Raw genomic sequence first — 25191 nt, 5'->3', positions numbered from 1 at the left:
TCTGGGCCTGGTCTTTAACAAGCCTGGATACCATCATCCAGCCTACATTTCACTTTCTTCTTGTCTACGATGTGCATTGGCAAATGTCCTGTTGAAATCTGAATTTGCTATGTCTGCAGCAGCATCCTCCTACTTGGTACTCCTGCAAAAAAAAAAAAAAAAAGGAACTAAATCTGGTGCTATCTTTTCGTTTTCCAACTGGTCACATTAGAGAATTTCACCTAGGGCTGATGAATTTCACTGGCCTATAGTTTTCAACTCCGTCTTTTGTCCAGTGAAAATTCTGATACTACTTGCCTTATGATTTACAACACTTTCTCTGCTTTTCCTAGACTTCCAGAGGTACAATTCTCAGTAAGTTTTCACTCTTGTTTGAACCTTACATTCAGGTTGGCAGATGATATGCCGATTTGTTGGATCCTTTAATTTTTGGCAGAGCCAGGATCAAAGTCCTACTCATTTGAAACCCACATACTCCTTGCTTTTCTGCTATATCCTACTTCCTTGTGATATTTAGAAATGCCTTGTAAAATGCCTCTGCTTCCATAGAGCCCTCAGGTAGCAGTCACATCTAAAGTGAAACTGGACAGGTGAAATGTATTTTTTCTTTCCTTTTCTTCCCATTACCCTCTTCCTTCCCCTTTCCTCCCCTGCCCCTTCTCCTTTCACATCTATTCCTTTTTCTTTCTTTTCCTGAAGAAAGGAAATTAAAGCCTACTATTTTTGGTGTCAAACCCTGGCTCCCAGAAAAAAAAAAAAAAGCCCTGTTATTAACGTAAAAAGTGTATTATTCACTGCCGTAAAAATCACTGCCTTGTGGTCTTAATAGGGTCAAGGAAGGACGAGGTGAAAAGCATGATATTTGTATTTGGGGAGTCTCGTTTAAGGCCGATCTTTCAATTCGTGGCTCGATTAGGATTAGGCAAAGTCCATGGTATATATAATAGGTTAAAACTGATGAGTAAGACTGAAGTACCAGGATGCTATCACAAGATAGCTGGAAAGCATTGAGTCGTTGGTCAGGTTTCTCAAGATTTCTGAGCTTCAGGTTCCTCACCCTTAGAGAGTTAGACGAGATTTAGTGAGATAACTTGGCACACGATAAGCGCTCGATAAACGGCGCTATCCTGTATTCTCATTCCAAAGCCTAAGCTTTTCGCTTCAGCGCCTCCGTCCGGTGCCTCGGCCCCGGGACAGCGCAGCCGGAGCGGCCACTGGACGGAAGACCTGGAACAGGAGTGCTGTTGCGCTCTTCGGCCGGCAGAGGCCGCCAGCGCGAACTCCGCCCGGGCGGCTCCCGCTAGCACCGCCGCCTCCCGAAGCAGGGCTGCCCAGGCAGCTGCCTGACCACCGCCCACCTCCTACCACTGAGGTGGCCTCACGACCCTGCAGGAGCCCGAGGACTTCGCAAGCCCGGCGGAGTCCGGCGAGTGGCGCGGACCGTGCGGGGCGGGCGGCGCGGGGCGCGGCGGGCGCGGGAGGCCCGGCGGGGTCCTCGCGGGTCCTCGGCGAGCCCGGGGGAGGGCCCTCTTTGTGGCTGCAGTTGGCAAGATGGCGCCGGTGGGGGTGGAGAAGAAGCTGCTGCTGGGCCCCAACGGGCCCGCGGTGGCGGCCGCCGGCGACCTGACCAGTGAGGAGGAGGAGGGCCAGAGTCTGTGGTGAGACTGCGGGGCGGCCGGACTAGGGCAGCCGGTCCGGGGAGGGTGCGACCGGGCGGGGCGGACCGTCGGACGGACTGACGGGCAGTCGCGGACCGGTCAGTTTCAGGCTGGCCCCGGGGCCGACCGCTCTGCCGTTTTCCCACAGGTCCTCGATCCTGAGCGAGGTGTCCACCCGCGCCAGATCCAAGCTACCGTCCGGCAAGAACATTCTGGTTTTCGGTGAGCACCGCCGGCGGGGCGTTGTCCGGGAAGCTGGGGTGAGCTAGGCGGGGCGCCCTCTCCCTGGTCCCTGCCTTCCTCTCCTCTGCCGCCTGCCTGCTCGGGAGGGCCTGGAGACCCTGGCTGGATAGCCCTAGTGTGGCCGAGTCACCACGGCCGAGGTCGGGACGCTGCCCCTTTTCGAGAGCCCAGGGATGCTGGCAAGTGCTCTCGGCACATTCCTTAGTCGCTTGGCCGCATTATTAGCTTTGCTTTAAATGTCCCTGACTTCCTGCGCTCCTAGCCTCGAAGTTCACCAAACTGGGCATAAAGAAGGGAGGGACTGGATGAGGAGGTTAGCGGAGGAGGCGGGGGGAATGCGGTGAACTGGGGGTCGTCGGATTGGGAGGAGATGCCACAGGAGCCATTTCTCGATCTTGATGAAGCAGTGTAAGGTGAGAGGAACGCCGCAAAGGGCAGCAGGCTTCGGAGTCCCCACCAGGGACTTTTCCTGCATTGTTTCAGGCTTCACTGCTGGGTTACCTGGCTTAGGTCTCTCAGCATCTCTGTTTAGAGAGAGGCGTTGGCTGGGTTCATTCATACAGCCAACACCCATTTGTTGAGTGAGTCCTGTACTGCCCAGGTTGGATCTAAGGACTGTACAGACATCCCGCAGACACTACCCAAGAATCGCAGTCTAGTGAGATGGGATAGATGTCCTGGGCATAGGCAGATGATTCTGGAGCATCAGCCATGGCTTGCTGCTGTTTGGAGTTAGGTGTTTTGAAGGATGAGTGTCAACATGCAGGGCCGCAGAGGGTTAGTATTCTCAGGAACACAGAGGTGACGAGGATGGAGGAGGGTGGAAGCTAGCACAGCCTCCTTGTGGAAGGTGACTGATGAGGTAAGGTGGAGGTACACTGTGGAAGGCTGAAGAGTCGCTGCTTTTTCCTGAAGCCACTTGATTCTTGGGGGCTTTTTATTTCACCTCTACGGTCTGATTCTCATGGGAATCACTTGGAGGGTGGTTTTCCCACTGTTTTTGAGGGGAATGGATGGTGTTTAGTTGATGACCACTGTAGCAGGTAACGGAAAATGCTTAGGGGTCTTCACAAATTGGGGGATCCAGGGCACCAGATCTCTGTTTAGAAAGGGGACTCTGGCAGTCCAGATGGGATGCGGAGGGCCTGAGTGAGAGTGGCATTGGGGGCGGAGAGAACTTGGATCTGTGGATTGCCTTTCAGTTTTCCTGGTCCATAATTCTGTATTATTAAATCCAAGGAGTGCCAGCAGTGTTTCTTGGTGGTGGCTCCTTCTGATGTTTAAGGTTTTTTTTTGAGGCTGGGGGAGGGGAGTTTTTCACTGGGTGGAGGGGGACGAGGGGGGGCTTGGTGGTTACTAAGGTTGCGCTTTAAGAGTTTTGCTTAGGTCAGTGATTATTTTCATTGGTTTCCTAGCCTTCAGGGTGCTTACAAAAGAAATGCACGAAAATTGAAAGTGAAAAGCAGCCCATCATTCATGGTTATGAGGCAGGGTTAGAGTTTTTTTCATTAAGGTTGATTATATTTTGAAGATTTGCTTTTCTTGGGGCAGAAGTTTATTTTGTGAGACACTAGCCCCACCTTTTACTTTCACTTTTCCATATGCGTGTCTTATAAATTGTAGATAGGGTCTGTGGACCTGCCTTCTTCCTTTCCTTGGGAGGTAAGGATGGCTGCAGTAGATTGTCATTTGAGATCTTGGAAATTACCACCTTTCTCACTCTTCCCCACCCTGACTACTCTTGCAGCAGGGCCTGCTTTGTTTATGAATGCAGATGAGACCTCTGTAGCAAGCTCCATATGAAAGTTCCTTGAGAGATTGTGCAGACTCCCCATCCTTGCCTAGAATAAACAGTACACTTTGTCTTCTTACGTGCATCACTTGTAGGTGAAGATGGTTCTGGTAAAACAACCCTCATGACTAAACTTCAAGGAGCTGAGCATGGCAAAAAAGGAAGAGGCCTAGAGTATCTCTACCTCAGCGTCCACGATGAGGACCGAGATGGTGAGTGAAGCATTGATACCCATGCAGGTGTCTGAGTCCTTGGTTACCATTCCTGCAAAATGGCCAGGCATTCTCAATTTTCTGTTTGGTTCTAAGAGAATTAGTCACAGGGGAATAGATGAAGTGTGTGTGTGTCTTTGTAGGACTTTACCTTCTTCTCTTTGTATAGAGTATGGTAGCAAAATGGGGAATGGGCCTGTTAGCTGGGTGGCCCCACTTAAAAGGAGATACTGAGGGTAAAGTTTCAGATGCACATAAACATAAGAAACTAAGAAATTTTTAAGTGCCTTGGACTTTTCTTTGAGAGAAATGCTTGGCTGGCTGATCTGGGCACCATTGTTACTCTGGTTGGTTCTAGTGGAAAATCTGAAATTGGTGTAGTTCAAAATGTAACAGCTTAACAGATATTCACAAGAGAATTTTGGAGTTTTTTTGGTGACAGTGTAGAAATGCTGATTTCCTGGGGGATATTTGTTTAGTGTATTCTGTTTGTTTTCCCCAAGTGGAGAAAATAGAGACTCAGAGGCAATAATGTTCTCTTTTAATTCACATTTGTAGAATGTGGATAGTAATTGTTTTCTACCTTCAGGGTATTTGGGATGATTACAAGTGCATGGTAAGCTTTCTTATAAGGATTAGATATCATTTAAAAGTTTTTTGCTTATGAGTCCAATTGGAATAATGGTTTTTGGTTACCATTAGTCAGTATTGCCTCCTTTCTAAACTTTCAGGTTTTATGTTAGATCTTGAATGACTCTAAAATAAATAATTATTAGTGCCTAGGTCTTTTAATTTGTAGGAAAGTTATATGTGTAGCCTAAGGATGAAACATCTTCATTAAATTACTTTATTTAAAATTGCCTTTACCCATTTAAACAGTAAGAATCACCATGTAACAGTGATTTTACAAGAGGACAAATTCCGCCACCTCTAGTCCCTCATTCTTTATTGCCGAAATGAAGAAGCTGATCACAGGTGGTTCCTTCTACCTTAATTCTTCGAGCTCCAAGAATTATTTAAATTGAGGGAGAAAATCTTTAATCTTAATGTTATGGTCATCTTAACACTCGAGGGACTTTTTTTCCTGCTCCTCCTTCCTTGGCTTCCGTTTCCTTGCTGAACATTCCCTGTGTTCAGTGTGAAAGAGAGGTAGAAGGCTCTGAGGACTCTCCTTGTCCGAGGTGAGCAGAGGCTTTCCAGTGCCCGCCTAGGCCCACTGGAGTTTGTGTAGGTAATAGGGTTGGGACTCAGGGGTCCCTGAGCTAGACTAGGGGGCCTTACATATCTGAGTCTTTTGCTTCCTGTCTTTGATGATTGTGGAAATAACTTGGGCACTGTAGCCAGGCAGGACTGGTTTAGAATCCCACTCCTGTAGTCACTAGTTGTAACTTGACTTCACTCTGTTCCTCAGTTTCCTCATTAGTAATATTGGGCAATGAAACTAGTTTGTAAGTTGACAAAATGAGAGGTGGCGTGTGTTAAGTGTTGCTGAGTGCTTGAAACACAGTGGTAGGTCTAGTACCCATTTTTTTTCCCCAAAAAAACTTTAAACTTTTAATTTTGTATTGGGATATAACTGATTAAGTGTTGTGGTAGTTTCAGGGGAACAGCAAAGGGATCTAGTAACTTTTTGAAAGTATATGAAACATCATGTATATACCCCGTACATTTGTACAGATGCTTATTTCAAAGGGCATAAACATATCTCATCCCAGCCTCAAAGTAACCATGTTCACTTGCCTTTGAGTTGAAGTACATGTTAAGTTTTATTTCAGATTCCTTACGTTGCCTTAAAAGCTTCTTGACCTCTGCATTTATGGGATTTTTTTTAGGCTTCCTACTTGCAGGTTCCTCTTTGATGAAATAGTTGTCCTTACCTGTGGTTAATTATACATTTTTCAGCCTCCCTTTTTTTAATTTTGTGTTGTGACTGGGTTATAAATATACATTTTGCAGACAATCACCTAGGTAGAGAATATAGGATCTGGTTTGTCCTTCATTTGTGGTAGAACTTGACATGTCAAAGGACCTCTGCCTTCAGGATTTGGGGTATCCATTTAACACCACTTGTGGTGTGTGTGATCTCCATGCACACGGGTTGAGTTATATGTAGTGGGCAGTGGGAAGAAAGGAGCTATGTCTTGTGAGGGGCAGGCATTAAAATCTGCAGACTTCAGGTACAATGCAGTAGTTTTGAAGGCATTCAGAGAATCCAAATCAAAACCGCTATCTGAAATGTGTTAAGAGTTTTGAAAGCATAGTTGGATGTAGATATCTTTATTGTAAACTGTTGAAATAAAGTCATGAATGTAAAATTTTTTACAGCCTGTAAATTAATTGATTATACCAGAAAAAGGTAGCTAATTGAAGATAGGTTTGTTTTTCTTTTAAAAAAAGGCAAGAGACTTCATTGGGAAGGGGCACCAGGCAGAGCACAGGAGGGTAAGGGAACCCAGGAGAAATGCTCTGCCACTTCTCGGATTTCATGGCTTGAATTCTCGGATTTTATGGTGATAGGATTCGTTTCCGGGTTGTCTCTGGCCAGTCACTCTGACTCAGGGTCCTTCCTGGTAGCACACGCATTGCTCAGCCAAAATGGTTTCCAACAAGGAGGATTCTGGGAGGTCAGTAGGACACCTAGAATCTCCTTTTGACCTTTCCCGAATTTGAAGACAGGTTTTTTAAAGTGTAAGTTGGAATTTATTGGGGAAGAAGTTAATAAAATTATATTTTTGATAATAGGATGGCTCCCTTGACGTGCTTATATTTAAAAATTTTTTATCTTGAAAAAGATATTTAAAAATTTTTATGTAATTAATTTGGAGAATTCTACGGTTTGATTATGTAGGTATAATTTTAGAATCATATGCTTCATTAAAGGTCAGCACTTGCACATTTGTGCATATGCGTTTTTAACTTTACTGGGGAAAACCAAACTACCTAAAACACAGACGAGTTTGATGAGCCCCAGTATATCTATCCCCTGCCTTCAGGTTATCAATTCTTGGTCAGTGTTATGTCAGCTATACTTTACACCCTCTTTTTACTCCAAGTTGGATTATTTTCAAGCAAATTTCAGACGTTATTTCTTTTTATCTGTGACTACTTCCATATGTTTGTCTAAAAGATTAGGATTTTTGAAAATGTAATTATATTATACCAGAAATAAGCATAATTCCTTAATATCATCAGGCATCCCATAATCCATATCTTAGTTATGTAAGCAATGAGTTTGTCTCAGCATTTAAATACAAAGGTCCTGTTTTTTGGCACCCTTTGTGGTATGTGAGCTCACTGTTTAGTGTGACTGACAGAAGAAGAGCTTGTTTAACCACAGGCTCTTGGCCACAGCTTGCCGCCTCACAGATTGCTGATATCTTAGAATGGATTATTTAGACTATGACACAGTTGTCCAGGGAACTTTTGTAGCTTTTATTCATGTTTTCTGATTCTTACTGAAAGCTAAAATGTCCTTTGTTAAAGAAATTTTATAGTTTGGACAGTTCACAGGGCACCTTGATGAAGAGTTGTTGTGTCTTCTGGTTAGGATTTTTTTGTGTTCTGTGTGGGATTCTATGGCTGTCTTCTTCAGATTTATTCCTGCTGTGACTCTCCTTTACAGCTGTGCCGATGGTCATCATCAGTAACTTCGCTTCTTTTCTTAGATCACACACGCTGCAATGTGTGGATTCTGGATGGAGATCTATACCACAAAGGCCTGCTGAAATTTGCAGTTTCTGCTGAATCCTTGCCGGAGACCCTGGTCATCTTTGTTGCAGATATGTCTAGGCCTTGGACTGTGATGGAATCACTACAGAAATGGGCTAGTGTTTTACGTGAGCACATTGATAAAATGAAAATTCCACCAGAAGAAATGAGGGAGCTGGAACGGAAGTGTAAGTAATGTAGGGTTTTCCTAATTGGAAAATTCCCTGGTCTCTTTGGATGATTCCAACCACCTTCCTTTTCACAGGATCAAGAGGCTGCAAAGCTCCCCTTATAGAGTATTTGTTTTGTTTGCACCATTTATTTCAGAGTTGCTTTTGTCGATTCAGTAGTCAGAAAGTCTTCAAAGCAGGAATTCCCTTTCTGTCCAGTGGCTGGGACTCCGTGCTTCCCCTGCAGGGGATACAGGTTCCATCCCTGGTCGGGGAAGGAAGATCCCACAAGCCGTGTGGTGTGGCCAAAAAAAAGTCTTCACCACGGTCTTTGTCTCAGCTGTCACAGTTGAAGAAAATACATGAATCAGTATTCCTTATTGTCATTGGTTTTCTTTTATAATAAGTGTTCTTGCCTCATCCCCTAAAATGTGATCGGTTCTGTAAGCCTTTCTCCTCTTGTTTACCCCTTGTCTGCTGAGTTCGCATCTATGGGTGTGGAGATTTATTGTGATTTCTGTAGCAAGTCCATTGCCCTGGATATCATTGAGGTCCTATGGACCCTTTCATTTGCAGGTTTAAAGGAAGCCTCGCAAAAGATAAATCTTTCAGCTCTTACCTTAGTTCATTTTGCCATCCAGCAAATACAATTTTAGTAAGAAATAGGAAGTTCTTTTTTGTTTGTCATTAAAATGAAAGGATATTTTAAGACTCAGGACATCCAAGGCCTTTTGAGAACAAACTTTAAAGGAAGTTCGTTTTTGTTTTGTTTTTCCTTTTTGTGATTCAGAAGCTTGTTTTTCGTTTTCTTTGCTTCTGTGCAGTTACATCAGCTTCTGTCCACTTGCCAGGGAAATGGGAGGGGCAGGGGCTGGAGCTGTGGCAGCGGCAGCAGCGCTGTCTTGGCCAGGGCAGTCTTGGCTCCGCCTGGCTTATTTCCACAGGATGACATCATTCCCTTTAGTGAATTAATGAGGGCTGCTGGGGCATGGCACACGGGACCTTCATACTTACTGGCAGAGACATTCTTGCTGGGTGTCTTCCTGTCATAACTTCTGCTTGCCCCTGGCTCAGATTAGCTAACACGAATTTAACGGGTGATTCTTTAGTTTGCCGTGTGTGTATGTTTCCTGGGACTCCCGCCTGTGTGCTGCAGTGATTGTTATGCAGCTCAGCGCATCTGTCCTCAAACACTGACTTTTTTAGATAAAGCCGATCTTTCCCCTAAAATAGAGACCCTAAAGGCAACTTCTGAGAAGAGTTCTGAGGCTGAAGAGCTGTTTTCCTTTCACTGCACATTTACCATCATACCCAGATTAATGGCACAGGAGATTTCAGTTTCTGAACCTGTTTAAGATTCTTAGAGTTATAAACCTTGTAAAGGTTTGTTAAAACAGAAAAAAAAAAAAAGGAAGACATTGGGCCAAGGATATTTTTGCTTCACAGAGAAGGCAAGTGTCTGCCTGGGGCCACGTCTCTTCTAGGTGTTGGAGATACATACAGCAGACAGGGTGCCCAATCCTGGGGAGCTTGTGTTCCCATGACACACTGAATTTATTTTGTGGTCTTAGTCATTGATGTCTGTGTCACTTAGGATTAGATTGAGCTGCATGTGACACAAGCCCCAAAATAACAGTGGCCTAAACAAGACTGGGTTTTATTACTTGCTCCTGCAAGTGAAATCCAGAGGTGGTTAGTTAGTTCAGGCCTGGAAAGCGGCTCGAGGAAGACAGGTCAAGGACCCAGGCTCCTTTTTGCTTACTGCTTGGTCATCTCTAGGGTGTGGTTCACTTCCTTTTGGCACCTAGAGCTCCAGCCTTCACATCTGTGTTGCAGGCACCCGGATGTAGGAAAAGCAAAGGACTGAAGGGCGTGTGCCCATGGTCTTCCTAAGAAGACATTTCCTTAGGAGATGTAGTCGGTGTGGCCGTGTGTTCCAAGTATCACGGTTCTGTTTGGTTGTGAGGAAGAAGAGGAGGGGACACTGGAGGGCAGCTAGAGATTCTGGAACCGCATCCATGCCTCATGACTCTGGTTAATCTTCTGAGGGCCTCTCTTGTTTTCACTGCCCTTCCTCTGAGATGCTTGGAATGGTATTCACGCCTTTGTGTTACCCGTTGAAGGAGTGTCTTTGTTAGTGCTGGTTTTAGGTTACATTTTAATAAAGCGGTTGCCCATCTTCTCCTTGAAGGACTCCCACTTTCCAGATTAATTGTGCTCTAGGTATTGTATTGAATAAGAAAAGGCTGTCGCCCATCCTGCTTTCAGTCTCCAGTCAGCTGAGTTTGGAACGCTGCTCCCTGGCCAGCCGCTCTGTTTCCGGATTAGGGTCCCCCGTGGTCCTGAATCCATGGCAGCTGTTTGGCAGCAGGATTGATGGGGGAGGATAGAGCAGTCCCTGAAGCTGCCAGAAGGTGGTGCTTGTGTGTAGGTTGGTCTTCTCTTTCCAGCCTTGTGTTGGCGGCTTCCCTTGCTTATCAGGTAGAGGAAAACAGTTAGGTACTGTCTCTTAAGTCTTCTCAGAACTGTGGAACCAACAGGTGATCAGTGAGGCAGGAGGGAAAAGAACAGAAGGAGGTGGCAGCAGTAGTGTAGAGCGCTGCTCCTTCCTGTACCAACTCCATCTGACGCCCCAGGTGGGTGCGTGGCTCCTGCTGTGAAATCCTGGCCATCCCACCTGCTGGAGAGAAACTGTTAATACTATAGTATGTGTGCACTTGGGCTTCACTGGTGGCTCAGTGGTAAAGAATCCGCATGCCAATGCAGGAGACGCAGGCTCGATCCCTGGGTCAGGAAGATCCCCTGGAGGAGGAAATGGCAACCCACTCCAGTATTCTTGCCTGGAGAATGCCATGGACAGAGGAGCCTGGCGGGCTACAGTCCATGGGGTCACACGGAGTCAGCACCACCTAGTGACTAAACAACAACAAATTTGTGTGCCCTAAGTGAAATATACACATTATTATTCAGATTACAGTCCTCACTTTATTTTTATTATTCCTTTTCATCACCTCTGTTAGGAATATCTGCTCTGCCTTCCAGCTTATTTTTTTAAAATGCTGGATTATTAAAAACATGTGTGCATTCCCTGTTGTTTTTGGATAGCAGTACTTAAGCCAATCCTTCAGAGAATAAGGAGCCTAGCCCAGGGTTTCCCACCCATGTTTATGTCATGGCATGTGTAGAACACAACACAGTTTATGCAGCATGCTGGGAGTGGAGGTTCAAGGAGCAGACTGCTGGAGCTGCCCCCCGACCACCTCCGCCTGCCTTCCCACAATCACCTGGCTCACCTGTAACCTGTTCCAGGCTCTGCCGTGCTCACTGTCTTGCGGCCTGTTTGACTGCTGCATGTGACCTTGGGGAGTTACAGATACTACCCAGTTAAGCCATTGTATTTTTCATTGACTTGAAGATCTATTAAAATGCTTTTAAAGAGAAAATGTAGGAAGACTAAAAAGAGAACATATTCTCAGTTACATTTATATATAATTCTAGAAAACGCAAACTAATCTGTATTGAAAGAAAGTGGATCAGTGATTGCATGGAGTTAGGGAGGTGGGGAGAACAGATTACCAAAAGGTATAAGGAAACTTATGGGGGTGATAGATACGTGCACCATCTTGATCGTGGTACTGACTCAGGGGTGTATTCATAATGTCAGAAATACCAAATTTAGGGAGTTCTGTGGTGGCCTGGTAGTTAGGATCTCAGGCTCTCAGTGCTGTGGCCCAGATTCAATCCCTGGTCAGGGAACTGAGTTTCCGCAAGACACAAGTCAGGTCTTCCCCCACAAAAACCAAATTTACATTTTAAACGTGCAGTTTGTTGTGTGTCGGTCTTGGCTGCATAAAGCTAAAATAAAGCAGATTTTTAAAAAATAAGTGGGAACTTTTGATGCCTTCAAGATCCTTCAGCAGTTATCAAAAAACCCTTCTCTGTTTTTGTCCAAAATGCAATGCAGTGAAGATCTCTTCAGTCAGTTGTTTATATTGGCAATGACTTTATATGAATGAGTTTAATTAAAGAGAAGTTGTAGAGGTGAAACATTACATCTACACTTTTGGGGTTAATCAGTGGTTTTCAATTTATGTGAAAGACAGTGTGTTCCCAGATAATTACAGAAGCTTGGATAATGATAACCTAAATTCTTTGTAAATTAGAACTCATCGTTTGAAAATATTTGAAACCTGTTCTGTGAGTGAAGAAGAGAACGTGTGCCTCTCTCCAGGTTTGCGTTCATCTAGTCCTCTGTGTTTTCTCAGTGAGCATGTTGTGGATGCGAGCAAAGGTCCCTTTAGGTCCTTTACTCGTGTTATTTGTAGAAGAGTAGAGCTGCCCATTCCTCTGGCTCGAAGTAGCTTTAATCACGAAGTAGTCTTATTCTCTGGCCTCACATGTGACTTTGAAGCACCAAGAAAAAGGTGCAGGTCTGTGGGCTTTGCCTGAACCAAAACCATAGACCGCTGTCAGCTTGAAGGCCCTCCTGTGGGGTTGCATCCTTGGCCAAAATAGTGGCTGTGTGTGCCAGGGAGTGAATGTGGTAACGCTGACCCCTTCTTGTGTGAGGTAGGGACAGGTCCATGACACATACCTCGGGATCTTTTACAGGTGAAAGTCCACAAGAGTGAGGACGATGAGGAGGTGCAGGTGGTGCTGGGCAAGTGCAGCCTCACTCTTTACCACGGACACACCTCCTCTGTGTGGAAACAGCATATTTTTGTGTAGATCAGGTGGTTTTAACTATTTCTAATGAGAAAGCTGGGAAGTTTTATAAGTTACAACCTATTTCTAGTGGTTGTCTCTGTTGAATTAACACAGTTCAACTATCCTAATATTTTGAAAGTGTAAAACATATAAGAAAATTGTTGGGAATTCCCTGGTGGTCCCACAGCTGGGACTCAGCGCTTTCACTGCTGTGACCCGGGTTCAATCCCTGATTGGGGAACTAAGATCCTGCAAGCCTCCCCGTGTGGACCAAAAAAAGAAGTGTTTGCTTTTTGTTTTCAGAGTAGGAACTGTTGAAGCCTTAGGAGATTTTTAAAAACCTGTTTAATTGTTAAGAGCTGGATACAGTTGAAGATGACCAGGGCACTATCTTTGCCGCTCTGAGGTTACACTGCTCAGACTGACAGAATTGAGATTTTTGCATCAGTACCCCTAAGTCCCTAATACTGCAGTTAAGTCGGATGCAGTTAGGAAGTTTGTCACAACTCTAAATATTTTGTGCTTATTACGCCCTCTTTCAGTCTTCTAAAGCTGGCTTGTGCATTTTTTATTGTGTGAATGCGTGTGTAATTTTCTTTTCCTTCTTTACCTGTAGTTGTGAAAGATTTTCAAGACTATGTCGAGCCTGAGGAAGGTTGTCAAGGTTCCCCACAAAGAAGAGGGCCTCTGACCTCAGGTCCTGATGAAGAAAATGTTGCCCTGCCTCTCGGTGACAATGTGCTGACTCATAACCTCGGGATCCCAGTGCTGGTGGTGTGCACAAAGGTGGGAGCCGTAAGGTTGGCTGGGTTTGGTCAGTGAACACTCACCATCTGTAAAAAACTTGGAGAAGCTCTAATTAGGTGTCTTCCTAAAGGGATGTTGGGCTAATTCAGGATTCATTAAGGTACACTGAATATATCAGTATAGAAAATATTGTCATTTTACCTTGCTGCTAGAAATGTGACATTTACTTATAGCTTGAGTTAATCTTCTCATGGAGCACTGTCAGCTTTATTGAGGGATGCAGACTCGGAACTGAAAGTAGTTTTCTTAAGGCTGTGTAAACCAGTTCATTTAGCTCAAACTAGTGGTGAAAAAGGAACACAGAAGAGCAGAATTCTTTTGGCTTTTGGTCTCTAAAGTCTATTGGACTTGTTTTCAGAAAAGAACATAGCAACCCTGGAAAAAGAAGAAAGTGGATTCAGGGTTTGTAAAATAATGAGGTAGGAATAGAAATTAAGGGTAGTCATAGAGACATAAAGTTGTGTCTCTTAGAAATGAAAAGGAAATAGCTGTAAAAACACTTCGGGTTCAGAAGTTCTGTGATCTTAGTCAGAGCTGGTAGGCTGCCCAAGTGTAGCATGAGCTGTTCACAGCATACCCTGTGAGAATCAGCCCTGTGGAGTGTGCGGTGCACAGTCATGTCCAGGGGGCCTGTTTCCTGGTGTGCCCTTGTTTGATTCCTAGAGCAACTGTGAGATGATCAGGGCTATTTTATCCCACTTTACACGTGAGGAAGCTGAGGCCCAGGATGAAGGGGAAAATCTCCAGTTGCTTTTCACTCTTGTCTGTTTAGTCAGTTAACGCGTGGACTCTGGGCTGTGGCTTCCTTCTTTGAAGCTATGATAGTTTTATTTCTGAAGCAGCCAGTGGTCCCAACCTCAGCAGGCAGAGAGGCAGAAGGGTGACTCCCTTCTCTTTCTGTCTTCCCTGCAGTGTGATGCAGTGAGCGTCCTGGAGAAGGAGCACGATTACAGGGACGAGCACTTTGACTTCATCCAGTCACACCTACGGAGATTCTGCCTTCAGTGTATCCTTGGGGCGCTGAGCTGGGGCCCAGGGGCACAGGCTTCCCTCTGTGTGTTGATCCGGGCTTGCTCCGGATGGGGCATCTTCAAAGAGGTGAAGTGCTTCCTCAACCCAGAACGGTCTCATGCCAGGATGAAACTGTATACATGTTTTTAGTTTTTAAAATTTTACAGTGTTGGTATTTGAAACTTATTAATTTCTGCCTGTTTTTTATTGCTTTCTATTTTTAATGGTGCACGTATGATAGGCTTTCATTTTTTTTTTAGGCTTTCATATTAAGAAGAAAGCTGATACGTGATAATTTTATTACAAATTATCTTTACTGTATCTTGGAAATCTTTCTAAACTTCACTTTTTTTTGTTTTTAGAAAAGGTTAATTACCCAAATGACAGTGTTTTAGATGCTTCTGGGTTTCCTGTATTATGTTTTGTCCTGTCAATGAGAGAGATGCTTTGTCAACAGTCTTTTGAGTCTTACTTCTGTGAAAATCTAGTAGCCCCACGTCCTGGGCTGGGGAGGGTAAAGGTGGGTTCCACTGCTTCCTTCAGGCTCTTCAGCTTGTCCAGCTCAGTGGTGAGGGCCAGTAACATGGTGGTGCCCATCTCTTTTATGCTTAATGGCACACTTGATCACATGTGGGCATCTGTCTGGGAAAGAACCTGTGTGCTTTGGCGGGGCTGAGGGTTTTCCCAGGCTATAGCCTTAGAACCAGTAACTTGACTGCTTGGGACACAGCCTAATCGGTCAGAAGATGGCAGTTTACATGTTTAAAAAAAAAAAAAAAAGGCCTATGTGGCCCGCTATCATCGACATGCTCTATGCTTTTGACTTGCTTCCTCTGCTACTATTCCCTTTTTCGTTGTTAAAATTTTAACACTTTGTCTTAGTCGTGTATTGATCAAAAATGAGCAACCTGTGACTAATACTTTGAGGGTTGTGCTTGTATGTGTTTGTTTTTGTCTCCTCCTGCAGTGAATTGGTTTTCCTTAAGCAGATTGATCAGATGGAGCAGCTTTGATATACACATCAGTTAAAGAAGAGAAAAACCTCGACTTGTTGTATAAGTACATTGTTCATAAAACATACGGTTTCCACTTTACCACGCCTGCCTTAGTTGTGGAAAAGGAAGCAGTTTTTATGTGAGTTCTTTACAGGTGATGCCTGTGTGCGTGCGTGTGTGTACGTGTGTGTGTGTGTGTGTGTGTGTGTGTGCGCATGTGTGTGTAGCAGAGTTTTATTACAGTGAAAAAGGGACAGAAGAAGCTACTGACATAGACATCAGAAGAGGGCAGAGTGATGCTTTTGAACGCTTCTCTTTATGGTACATTTGCTCTTTACATTTTATCCTTCCAAGTGAGGTGCTTCTCTTTCTCTCATACAGCCAGTTTGCTTGGCAAAGTTCTTGGAGTTGGACCTCCTAGGGCGTAGATACACCCAACTTTACCTCTCCGCTGCTTTCCAGATTACTTGCCGTTCTGCCTCCTGTCTGAAGGAAGTGGGTGGAGTGAGGTCAGGTGTGCTGCCTCTTTTCATTGAAAGCAAGTTGTCAAAACATTTTTGCCACTTACTGTCAATTCTGGTAAAATACTGGCTGAGAAAAGGAGTGGCAGCATAGGGAATTGGCGCTTCGGGGATCCTGGACATTTTCTGTTGCAACGTCTGGTGTACTGGCATCTGTTGGCAGGATGACTGCCTGTGCCCTCCCTGGCATCTCATCAGCTTGGGCTTAGGCTATACTGAATGTCTGTTGTGTTTCTGACATTTCACACTTGGGAGCCACTGGGGCCGACCATCCTGGGCAGAGACTTGGAACCTGTGTCATTCCCTCACTGGAGAATGAGAAGTATGGTGGATGCATAAATAAATGTTGAAGGTGTGGTTTCTGAGAGGCCTTGTACGTTTTTAGGCTTAGATGTCCTCTTGACTTAAAAAAGAATGTCAGTTCATCCAGCAAACACTGAGCATCTCCTAGGTGACCGCGTTCTTTGCTGAGGACACAGAAATGAACGAGATGTGGTCCCTGTGTGTGGCCTGTAAGAGACACAGCTGAGGGGGTAGGTCTCTGGTGGGGTAGTAGAGGCAATGCCACAGGGAGAGCAGAGGGGAGATGCTGGGAGGGGAGTGGAGTGTGCAGGCCAGAAGGAATGGAAGGGCAGGAGGGACGGTGTTGGAGAAGACTGAAGGTGAGGAAGCACAGAGCTCTCGGGGGACTGAACAGGCTGTCTCCTTGACATTTAGGGAGAGCTTCACTTGGGAGATTCCCAGACAGCAAACTTAGAGACGTGGACTGATTTCAGAGAACCGTTGTCCAGAGCAGTCAGGCCAGCACCAAAACCACAAGCTCTCAGTGAGTGGTATGCTTTTGGAGTCAGTCAATACCCAAGTCACTTAAGATCTCAGGAGGAGGAGACATAGGGAGACTGGTCGTGTTCAGGGCTGGTCTGGAGTAGAGAAGAAGCTCAGAGCTTCTGAGGGTGACATGGGTCGTGGCAGTGTCTTTGGCACCTTGGGTCCTGTTGGTCGTTGCCCAACAGGAGCTGGTAAAGTCAGCAAAGCCATTCATGGGGAGCACTCTGACTAAGCACCTCCTTGGTTATAGAGCTGTAGAGCTAGAGTTGGATGGAGAATGGGAAGCCTAGACAAAAGTATGTCATGTAGGGCATTTTACAGTTGCTCCTTACCTTAGGCTGCAGCTTAACTTAATGGAACCTGGGTACCATCCTGCCCTGCGATGTCCAGCTGGGCAGCACCCATTTAGGATCCTCAAAAACTCCTGTGTTCCTCTGGTTTTGGGCCTAGGGTAGTGCAGGTCCTACCACTCCCTGTTGCTCCAGGGTACATATTCACACATCAGTAAAATTAGCCAAGCCATAAGAGGACCATTGTCAGAAAGAAGAGGTTTCAGACTACTCATGGGTGGGTCTCCGTGCCAGATCCCAAGAGAGACAGTTTCACCCTGGCCTCCGTGTTGCTCTGTATTCTCCCCTGTCAGAATAGGGCCTCATGGTGTCCTTGTCCTTCTGGGTGGAGTTGTGGAAAAGCTCTGAACACTTGCTGTGGGTCAGTCAGCATGTACAGTCAGAGAGATCTTTTGCTGGCTCCTCAGGCCTTGGCCCTGTGACCTCAGTATGGAACTGGACCTGCAGTGAATATTGGCTTGTCTGCCAGAGACTACCAGCCAGCCCAGCAACTGCGTATCAGAACTTGGGGGAAAAGGGTGTCAGCTGGAGGTCCTCTAACCCGGAGTGTGCGGAGTGTTCTCTAATGCATCTAAGGAGAAGCAAGTCAGTTTCTGTCTCTTTGCCTTTAGACCTGCAGGCTGGGACAATGAAAAGAAAATAGCTATTTTACATGAAAATTTCACAACTGTCAAGCCAGAAGATGCATATGAAGACTTTATTGTGAAACCTCCTGTGAGAAAGGTACCCGAATCAATCATTTAAGAGTTGTAGGTGGTTTTGTGTTTTTTTTTTTTTTTAACTTATAAAGATAGATGTCTTACACATTGAACCACTTAGGGGGTAAAAAATAGATAATAATCCAAGGGCCTTTAAAAAGTCTTTAGATGAAATCTGGTGTTATGTAAGTGGTTCTGGCTGGTGTGGCATGAGGGATGGAGTGCCTCTTCATAGATGCCCTTTGCTCCTGAGATCACCTGCAGACCCTGAGCTGGGAGGTATTGTTTATAACCTGCCAGACTTAAAATATCATTTGCCCATATGCCAGGGCTGGCCTTGAAACAGGGTCTTTGCTAGGCTAGAAAAACCTACCTCTGCAAAGACTCCCGAAACCCATGTTGAGACATGAACCCAAGAGTCTCCTTTCAGCATGAATTTTGACAAGTAGTTGGGGTGTTCTTGGCCTGTGACTGCAAATGAGTGTGTTGCTTCACTTCACAGCTGGTCCATGACAAAGAGTTGGCAGCGGAGGATGAGCAGGTGTTTCTAATGAAGCAACAGGTAAGAAGTCCAGTGAGGCTGGAACAGAGGCGTTTTGTGAGTGGAAGGCCAGCTCCCTGGGGCACGGTTAAGGGATACCACAAAGAGCTTGCGGCGACAAAGGGGTTGTTACCAGTTCTCGTCATTCCCTCTCGTTTGTCGGATTAGTACAAAGTACCTGCCTTGCAGATTCTCCTGCAGCGATAGGCTTACAACCTTATTAAGTGCCTGTTCCTTTCTGGGTTTTTTTTTGGCTGTGCTGAGTGGCATGCGGGATCTTAGCTCTCTCACCAGGATTTGAACCTGTGCATCCTGCATTGGGAGCTCAGAGTCTTAACCACTGGACCACCAGGGAAGTCCTTAAGTGCCTGTTCTGTCTGTAAATGTACATTTTCTGGCATAGCATTTTCCATGTTAACAGTTTACCAAATGCCCTGACCTCACTTCCAGTATGTCACCTAGCCCCCACACAGCCATGTGCATGAAGGAGGTGAGCCAGTAGACACACTTTGTAGGTGAGGGGAGTAAAGCCAAGCTGGCGGTTCAGATTGCAGACCCCGCCCCACCCCTGTTTCACTGAGACTGTTGTTAGACCCCATGGTGCAGATAGGTCAGCAGAGGGAGTTGATAGTTCCTCTGCCAGCTTTTCCTCCCTTCTGTGCTCTCTTTACTTCTTTAGCTTAAAAACTGGTTCCTGGAAGTATTTTTTTCCCCACCATCGATCAATTAAAATGTTTGCATTTATAGTGTAGACCCTATGATTTGGCTGTTGTTAATGGTGCCCTCTAGTGGAATACTCAGAAGTGTTTCTCCAGACCCGTGCACTCTGCAGGCGTGCGTTAATGGCCGGTGTATCCCTCTCTTTGCAGTCACTCCTTGCCAAGCAGCCAGCCACGCCCACTAGAGCCTCCGTAAGTACCTTAAATTAAGCTGAGGGTCAAGGGCCAGTGTCATGGGTGGCCAAGCTTTATACCATTATTTGTGAGAGCTTATATTTATGTGGGCTTTTATGTTTTCAGAGGGAATGTTGCCCCCCTAAAAGCCCAGGGCCAGAAGCATGGTAGAAAATCAGAAAATGTCTGATGAAGGAATACAGAGTTCTGGGCATTGGAGTGAACAGGCTTTGTTATCTTGATATTTCTTCTTTCAGGAGAAACTGGGATCTAAAAAGAAACTGAGCTGAGCACAAACTCTCATTCCTGCCACCTATCTCCCTAGACTATGAAAAATATCCCACAGTGGCATGTCTTTGTTTTGGGAATATGTATTTTCTGTTATTTTGATGTCTGTGTGTGACTCGACTTGGTTTTGGACTTAGGAATCCCCTGCAAGAGGACCCTCTGGCTCTCCGAGAACCCAGGGCCGGGGAGGGCCAGCCAGCGTGCCCAGTGCCTCCCCAGGCACGTCAGTAAAGAAGCCGGACCCGAATATCAAAAGTATGTACCCTGTCTCCTTGGAGGGTCCTTGGCCTCTTTCCTGCTTTAGGGGCTGAGTCGGTGGGTTTGGTAGGTGGAATCTTAAGGCAGCTGAGCTGTTTTCTTCCCCACAAGGGCTGTTTTTCCACTTCCTGTCTTAGAGAGAGGGAGCTCATGGGTTGGCAGAGACCAAGGCCTGTTCCTTCGCTGGAATTGGTGGCCCTCACGCCTGGCTTTGTAAAGGCCTTGGTTAGGCCTCTCTGTATTCAGGGAAGAATACAGCATAAATCATTTTAAAATGTATATTTTGAATCCTTGGTTTTACTTCTTAATAGGTATATATTTTTACCAATTATGAATTGTCACTTCCTTTGTCAAGCTCCATCCCTTACTGGTTTGGCCCTCATCCCAGTGACTTAATAATACCCCAAGATACTGGCTTTAGCAAAACGCTCAAATTGTATTTAGTTCTTGCATGTTTGATGCCTGTATTCTGAATGAGAGTTTTTCACAGCACCTTTGGAATGTCATGGGCTTATAAAACTTCTGCCTCATGGACAGGGAGATGATTTCGAGTACAGGTTCAGGTGAGAAATATAAACAAGTTTCACTTAATTAATTATGCTAACATGTAATCAGCCTTAGCAGTAGCAGTATATAAGGCATCACAGTGAAGGAATGTGCTCAGTATCAAAGATCATAACCACAGGTGGATAATTCTAAGCTGAAAAATAGTTTGTTGTTTAATTGAGTCATCCAGTTTGTGTGATGCTTTTTTCCTTAATGTTTCCTTAGATAATGCAGCAAGTGAAGGGGTGTTGGCCAGCTTCTTCAATAGTCTATTGAGTAAAAAAACAGGCTCTCCTGGAAGTCCTGGTGCTGGTGGGGTGCAGAGCACATCCAAGAAGTCAGGTACTGAAGGGCCCCAAAGATTTATGACCCCTGGGATGGAGGGGTGCTGGAAGATGAGGTGGTAGACAGGAGTGTCTGCTTCCACTGACCTGCAGACCCTTGATGTTCTGGACAGGTGTTTGGTTTATACTGAGCAGTATACTTTACAACAGAATTACCATATTACCATGCATGTTTCTTGGCACATTTGAGGTGGGATTTATGTGTATTTGGTTCTCAGGAACCGAGTACTGGGTGGATTGAGGTAGATCCTAAACATATGGCCCAGGTGTAGAAGCTCTGTCCATTGAAAGCATGGTCTAGAGTGTACTGTTGACATTTTATTTACTTTTTAATTTTTATGTTGCTTTATAAGGATTTTGTTCACTCTGCTGCCCCCTAGTCTTGTCATCAGCTGCCTGTGAACTCTGCAGGCATTTCTCCTCCATGAAGCTCCCTGTCTTGTCACACATACACATCTCTGTGACCGCCCACTTATCTGTTCTTCCACATGGGCAGGTGGGGCAAGTCTATGACTTGGAGGTCTCTGAAACAAAAGAACCAGCTTCCTCAAAAATTATGCATTTTCTCAGGAAGCTTGAGGCCATTTCAGAAGGGTTTTACTTTTCCATTGGCTATAAGGAATATTAATTAATACAGTGTTTTCCTTAATTGGTATTTTCTGATCAAAGCCCTCGGGAAATCACTGTATCCTCAAGTCAGCCTGGGCCTTCAGGGGCTCTTGTGTTCTTGGAGACTCAGGAGTCTGGTCTGCTGGCCCAGGCTATAAGCTGGTATTTCCTGGGAGGAAATAGGGGTCATTTTTAGGCCCCAGTTAGTGTTCAATAATGTGTGCACCAACTTTGTGCAAGGTTGAAATTGTCAGCCTTAGTCTAATATTCTTATTGAAATATGGTGATTCCAGGATTCCATATGAGTCCATTGTATTAGAAACAAAACATAAACATCTGTCTGAGGCACAGAGAGTAGTTTGCTGCATGCCAGAAACTCAAATACCACCTCTCGGAAGATGGTGATGAGACTGCATAGGGCTCAGAGGGTTTTCAGAAAGGCCTTTGTGTTTGGCACAAAGGCATCCCCAGGCAGGGGACAGTAATGTAGTTCGGGAGCCCAGAACTGTGGCATTTGGAATAAAGAAGGGCTGAAATACGGTCTGTCTCCTTATAGACAATACATTGAAAAAAAGACTTTTATCGTTCTTACTGGAATTATCACCAAAAATGATTATAGAAATCTGTATTATTTTAAATGTTCCTTAAAAAAAATTTTTTTTTCCTGGTCTCTCATCACTGCTTTTTTTTTTTTTTTTTTTTTTTTTTAAGGACAAAAGACTGTGTTGACAAATGTTCAGGAAGAACTGGATAGAATGACTCGAAAGCCAGACTCCATGGTAACAAACTCTTCAACAGAAAATGAAGCCTGATCCTCCTTAAAAAGTGCATATGTAAAATGACCAAATAACTATGTATATTGATCTTCTCTAAGACCAGGATTTTTCTGATATGGCACATGCTATCAGTTTTTTGGGGCAGGGGAGATGAACTTAAAAAAAAAAAACTTCAGTGGCTGTCCGAGTGTGAAATGCACCTTTAGGAAGGTTGTGTGTCAGACCCCTCTGTGATGGATAACCCTTGGACTCTCAGGCGTGTGGCTTTCTTGTGGGCAGCAAGTGCAGCTGGGCCTCTTGTGGAAGGGAAGATAGATGGAGAGAAAGAGGGCCCACTTTCTTTTAGGGTGGAGCCAGTGAGACCGGGAAGTCATTGATCAGATGGTGGCTAGTCCAACCAGTTGCATGTTAACAGATTCACTTCTTCATGGGAAGCACATTAAGTAGCAGAAAGTCCAGGGAAGAGAAAGACTGGAAGGAAGAATGAGAAAAGTGTTGGGGAAGCTGAACGTTGCAGGAGGCGGAGGAGGAGATGAGCAATGTTAGTAAATACTGTGTGTTCAGTAGAAGTCAAATCATTTTTAAAACTTAAAAATCAGAAGTGTTTCCAAACTAAACACTAAGCAAAATAAGAATTGGACTTGTTCTGAATGCATCTTTACCTTGTGGAAGATGTGTTAAGTGTGGGGATGCCTGAGGCAGGTGGAGCTGATGTGGGGGTGGGAAAGATGGCAGCTGCCCAGGGCTCACGTGCATGGCCCAGGCCGTGTCCTCGTGGGAGGTGTTGGGCTCCACACATGTGCATCGTGGGGCAGTCAGTCACTGTGGGGTGTGTTTAAAGTCAGCAGTTACAACATTAGTTTACCTTGAATTGTGTTTTCTGAATAGCTTCTGCTTTGTCATTTTTTATTTCATTTTTTTTTTTACGACCACAGGCTGGCCTATTAGTAGAGAATGGGTGACCAACCTCTCATTTTACCATAATGCAGTGTGCTACAGAAAGCATGAGGGAGGTTTTAATGTAATTGCACTCTGATTAATTGGCTTACACTGTCTCTGCCTTAAGGTCATTGGAAACCTTCATGGAGTTCCAGTGATGCAAAAGGGTTTTGTCCTAGCTCCCTGGTCTGATCAGTGCTATCAGATAAACAGATTAGTATGAATGTTTTGTATTGAGGATGGAAATGATGCATTTCTCTTGTTTTATGTCTTTCATAAACTAGCATTTTTTTTTCTTATGGAAATAAGTGTTTCAGGTGTTTCCATTTAGGGCAAATTCATGCACATTGTCGTGTCATACCATCATCCTGGAAGTGACTTCTGTGGATTTAAAACAGCACTTTTAATTTTATACATGACACAAAACGTTGAAATGCAAACACTACCATTAATTTAATGTATAGAACCTTTGTTGTCAAACCAAGGGAAAAACCACAGTTCACTTCTGTGGAGTTTACTTTTTTTATATGAATGTTTGTTGTACTGTTTCTGAGCATAACTTCCCTAATATCATTACTTTTACATACCAGATTTGACTGACCACTAACTGTACTGGGTGTAACTTAATATCCTGTGTTATATAACAAGACTCTAAGACTGTCTTGAATTGCTTTTTTGTAAAGGTCTGAACACTGTTAAGGAGAAAGCTGAGTATTTACTTACCTTTCTGACAAACATAAAAATACGTTTCTCGTGCCAGTTTTATTGTTGAAGATACACTTCCCCCCCTTTTTTGTTTTTGTTTTTGTTTTTAATTTTTTAATGTATTGTGGCTTCCAGTTACCAGATTGTCCGGGTGATGACAGTAAACGGACTTGGAATGATAGTTGTGGTATAATGACCAATAGAGGCCAGACAGCTTGCGGCCACACGGGTGATGGGGTCACTTTATCCCTCTCTAGCATCTGGCAGGGGTGGGCTGGGGGCACAAAATAAGTGACCTCAGAAATAAAACAAAATTCTTTGAAAGGCCACATATCCAGGAGGGAGACAGTGTGATTTTAAATTTTAACGCAAGACTTTACTTTTATCACTTAAACTGATAAGCACTTTTTGTGTCAGTATAAAATGTACTAGAACCGAAGAAATGCCAAGACACCTGTCTTGTGAAGGAGGATTTCTTGGCAATCACTTTTAGTTTCTTGGGACAAGTGGCTACTCCTAGGATCAGAAGAAGCTGATGTATAGTGTCATGTACTCAGTGGTTGCCAAAGTCTACCAACTTTGGGGAGCTGCAGGGTTCTTTTTAGCGGGGGTGGGAGGAGGGGGCATATTTTTTGTTATTTTGGGGGTTTTCAAGCATTGGAACCAAAGGCCAAACAATAAACAGCCTTTACTTTTTAAAGTAAAATTCATTTTATTTGCAGAATACACTTGTATGGTAGACTGTTAAAGATAATTTTATGACTATTTATATACATTGTAGTGGCTACATCTGCTGTTTGTCTTCAAAACGGAAAAATCAAAGAAACAAGCCCAACCTTAAAGATATGGCCATGATAAAGGCCATGAATTGGTCTTTCCTAAAAATGCAACGGGTATGCTGCTAGAATTATTTAATTTTGTTTGCACTTTTTTTTTTTTTTGGATTGGCATTTTTAAACCAGTATTTAAACTGAAGATGTGTTTTATTAGTTAATTGAAAGTGACTGCTCTGTACATCATGACCTTAACAATGTTGATGCTGTAAGTGAAAGTTCACTGTTGTCTCTATACTAAGTTTATTGGTGTTTTTAACTTAAAAATTAGGACTGCAGATATATTCCCCCACCAGCCTTAGTCCAGGGGTGTGACTCTATCTGGATGCAGTATGCGGTCATGTGGAACCTTGCTTTCTAGTGCTGAAAAGAAGATGTCTCTAATTACTGGCTTCAATAAACACGAATCCAGACTGCTTACAATTTTTGGTGACTTTCTTTATGATAAATCATCCTGCTGGAGATACACTGAGTTGTCCACTAGTCATATTTGGGGTGTCTACCATGTAGCTAAAAATGTATACCTCTCTCACTTGAAAATATCAGAAATTCTATTAAAGAACATTTTAAAGCCATATTCTGAGGTATGTGGAATTCCAGGCTGTGGGTAAAGGGCAAGGGTTGTGAGTTGTCCAGCATAGTTTCTTGCCTCTTAGGTAAATTTTTGATTGTCAGAATTGAGCTAAGAAATTTTTGCTTAACTTATTTAGAAACCTTGAGGATTCATAGAGGAATTTCAGAGCCATAATGTTTCTCACT

General features: G+C 44.4%; 1 protein-coding gene across 1 annotated transcript; it reads left to right on the top strand.

The window, feature by feature from the left end:
- Window positions 1-1496: 1496 nt before the first annotated feature.
- On the top strand, window positions 1497-24855 carry DYNC1LI2 (dynein cytoplasmic 1 light intermediate chain 2). Its single transcript, XM_006072095.4, has 13 exons — window positions 1497-1658; window positions 1807-1880; window positions 3789-3905; window positions 7571-7801; window positions 13107-13276; window positions 14210-14303; window positions 15307-15442; window positions 17614-17725; window positions 18203-18262; window positions 19111-19152; window positions 19560-19677; window positions 20452-20568; window positions 21891-24855. Exons 1-13 carry the CDS (start codon window positions 1552-1554, stop codon window positions 21989-21991), a joined length of 1479 nt encoding a protein of 492 aa, XP_006072157.2. The 5' UTR covers window positions 1497-1551; the 3' UTR covers window positions 21992-24855.
- The last annotated feature ends 336 nt before the right edge of the window (window positions 24856-25191 follow it).

The sequence above is a fragment of the Bubalus bubalis genome, chromosome 18 (genome assembly GCF_019923935.1).
Source record: "Bubalus bubalis isolate 160015118507 breed Murrah chromosome 18, NDDB_SH_1, whole genome shotgun sequence".
NCBI classification, from domain to species: Eukaryota; Metazoa; Chordata; class Mammalia; order Artiodactyla; family Bovidae; genus Bubalus; species Bubalus bubalis.
Note: the sequence above shows the minus strand (reverse complement) of the source record. Positions and strands in the feature narration are given on the sequence as shown.

What these genes read in the sequence shown, in the direction of transcription:
- DYNC1LI2 (XM_006072095.4), top strand. Translation starts at nt 1,552, where the DNA reads ATGGCGCCGGTGGGGGTGGAGAAGAAGCTGCTGCTGGGCCCCAACGGG. An exon ending in TGCTGGTGGTGTGCACAAAG is followed by an intron (nt 13,277 to 14,209) that starts GTGGGAGCCGTA and finishes TCTTCCCTGCAG; the next exon opens with TGTGATGCAGTGAGCGTCCT. An exon ending in GCCGGACCCGAATATCAAAA is followed by an intron (nt 19,678 to 20,451) that starts GTATGTACCCTG and finishes ATGTTTCCTTAG; the next exon opens with ATAATGCAGCAAGTGAAGGG.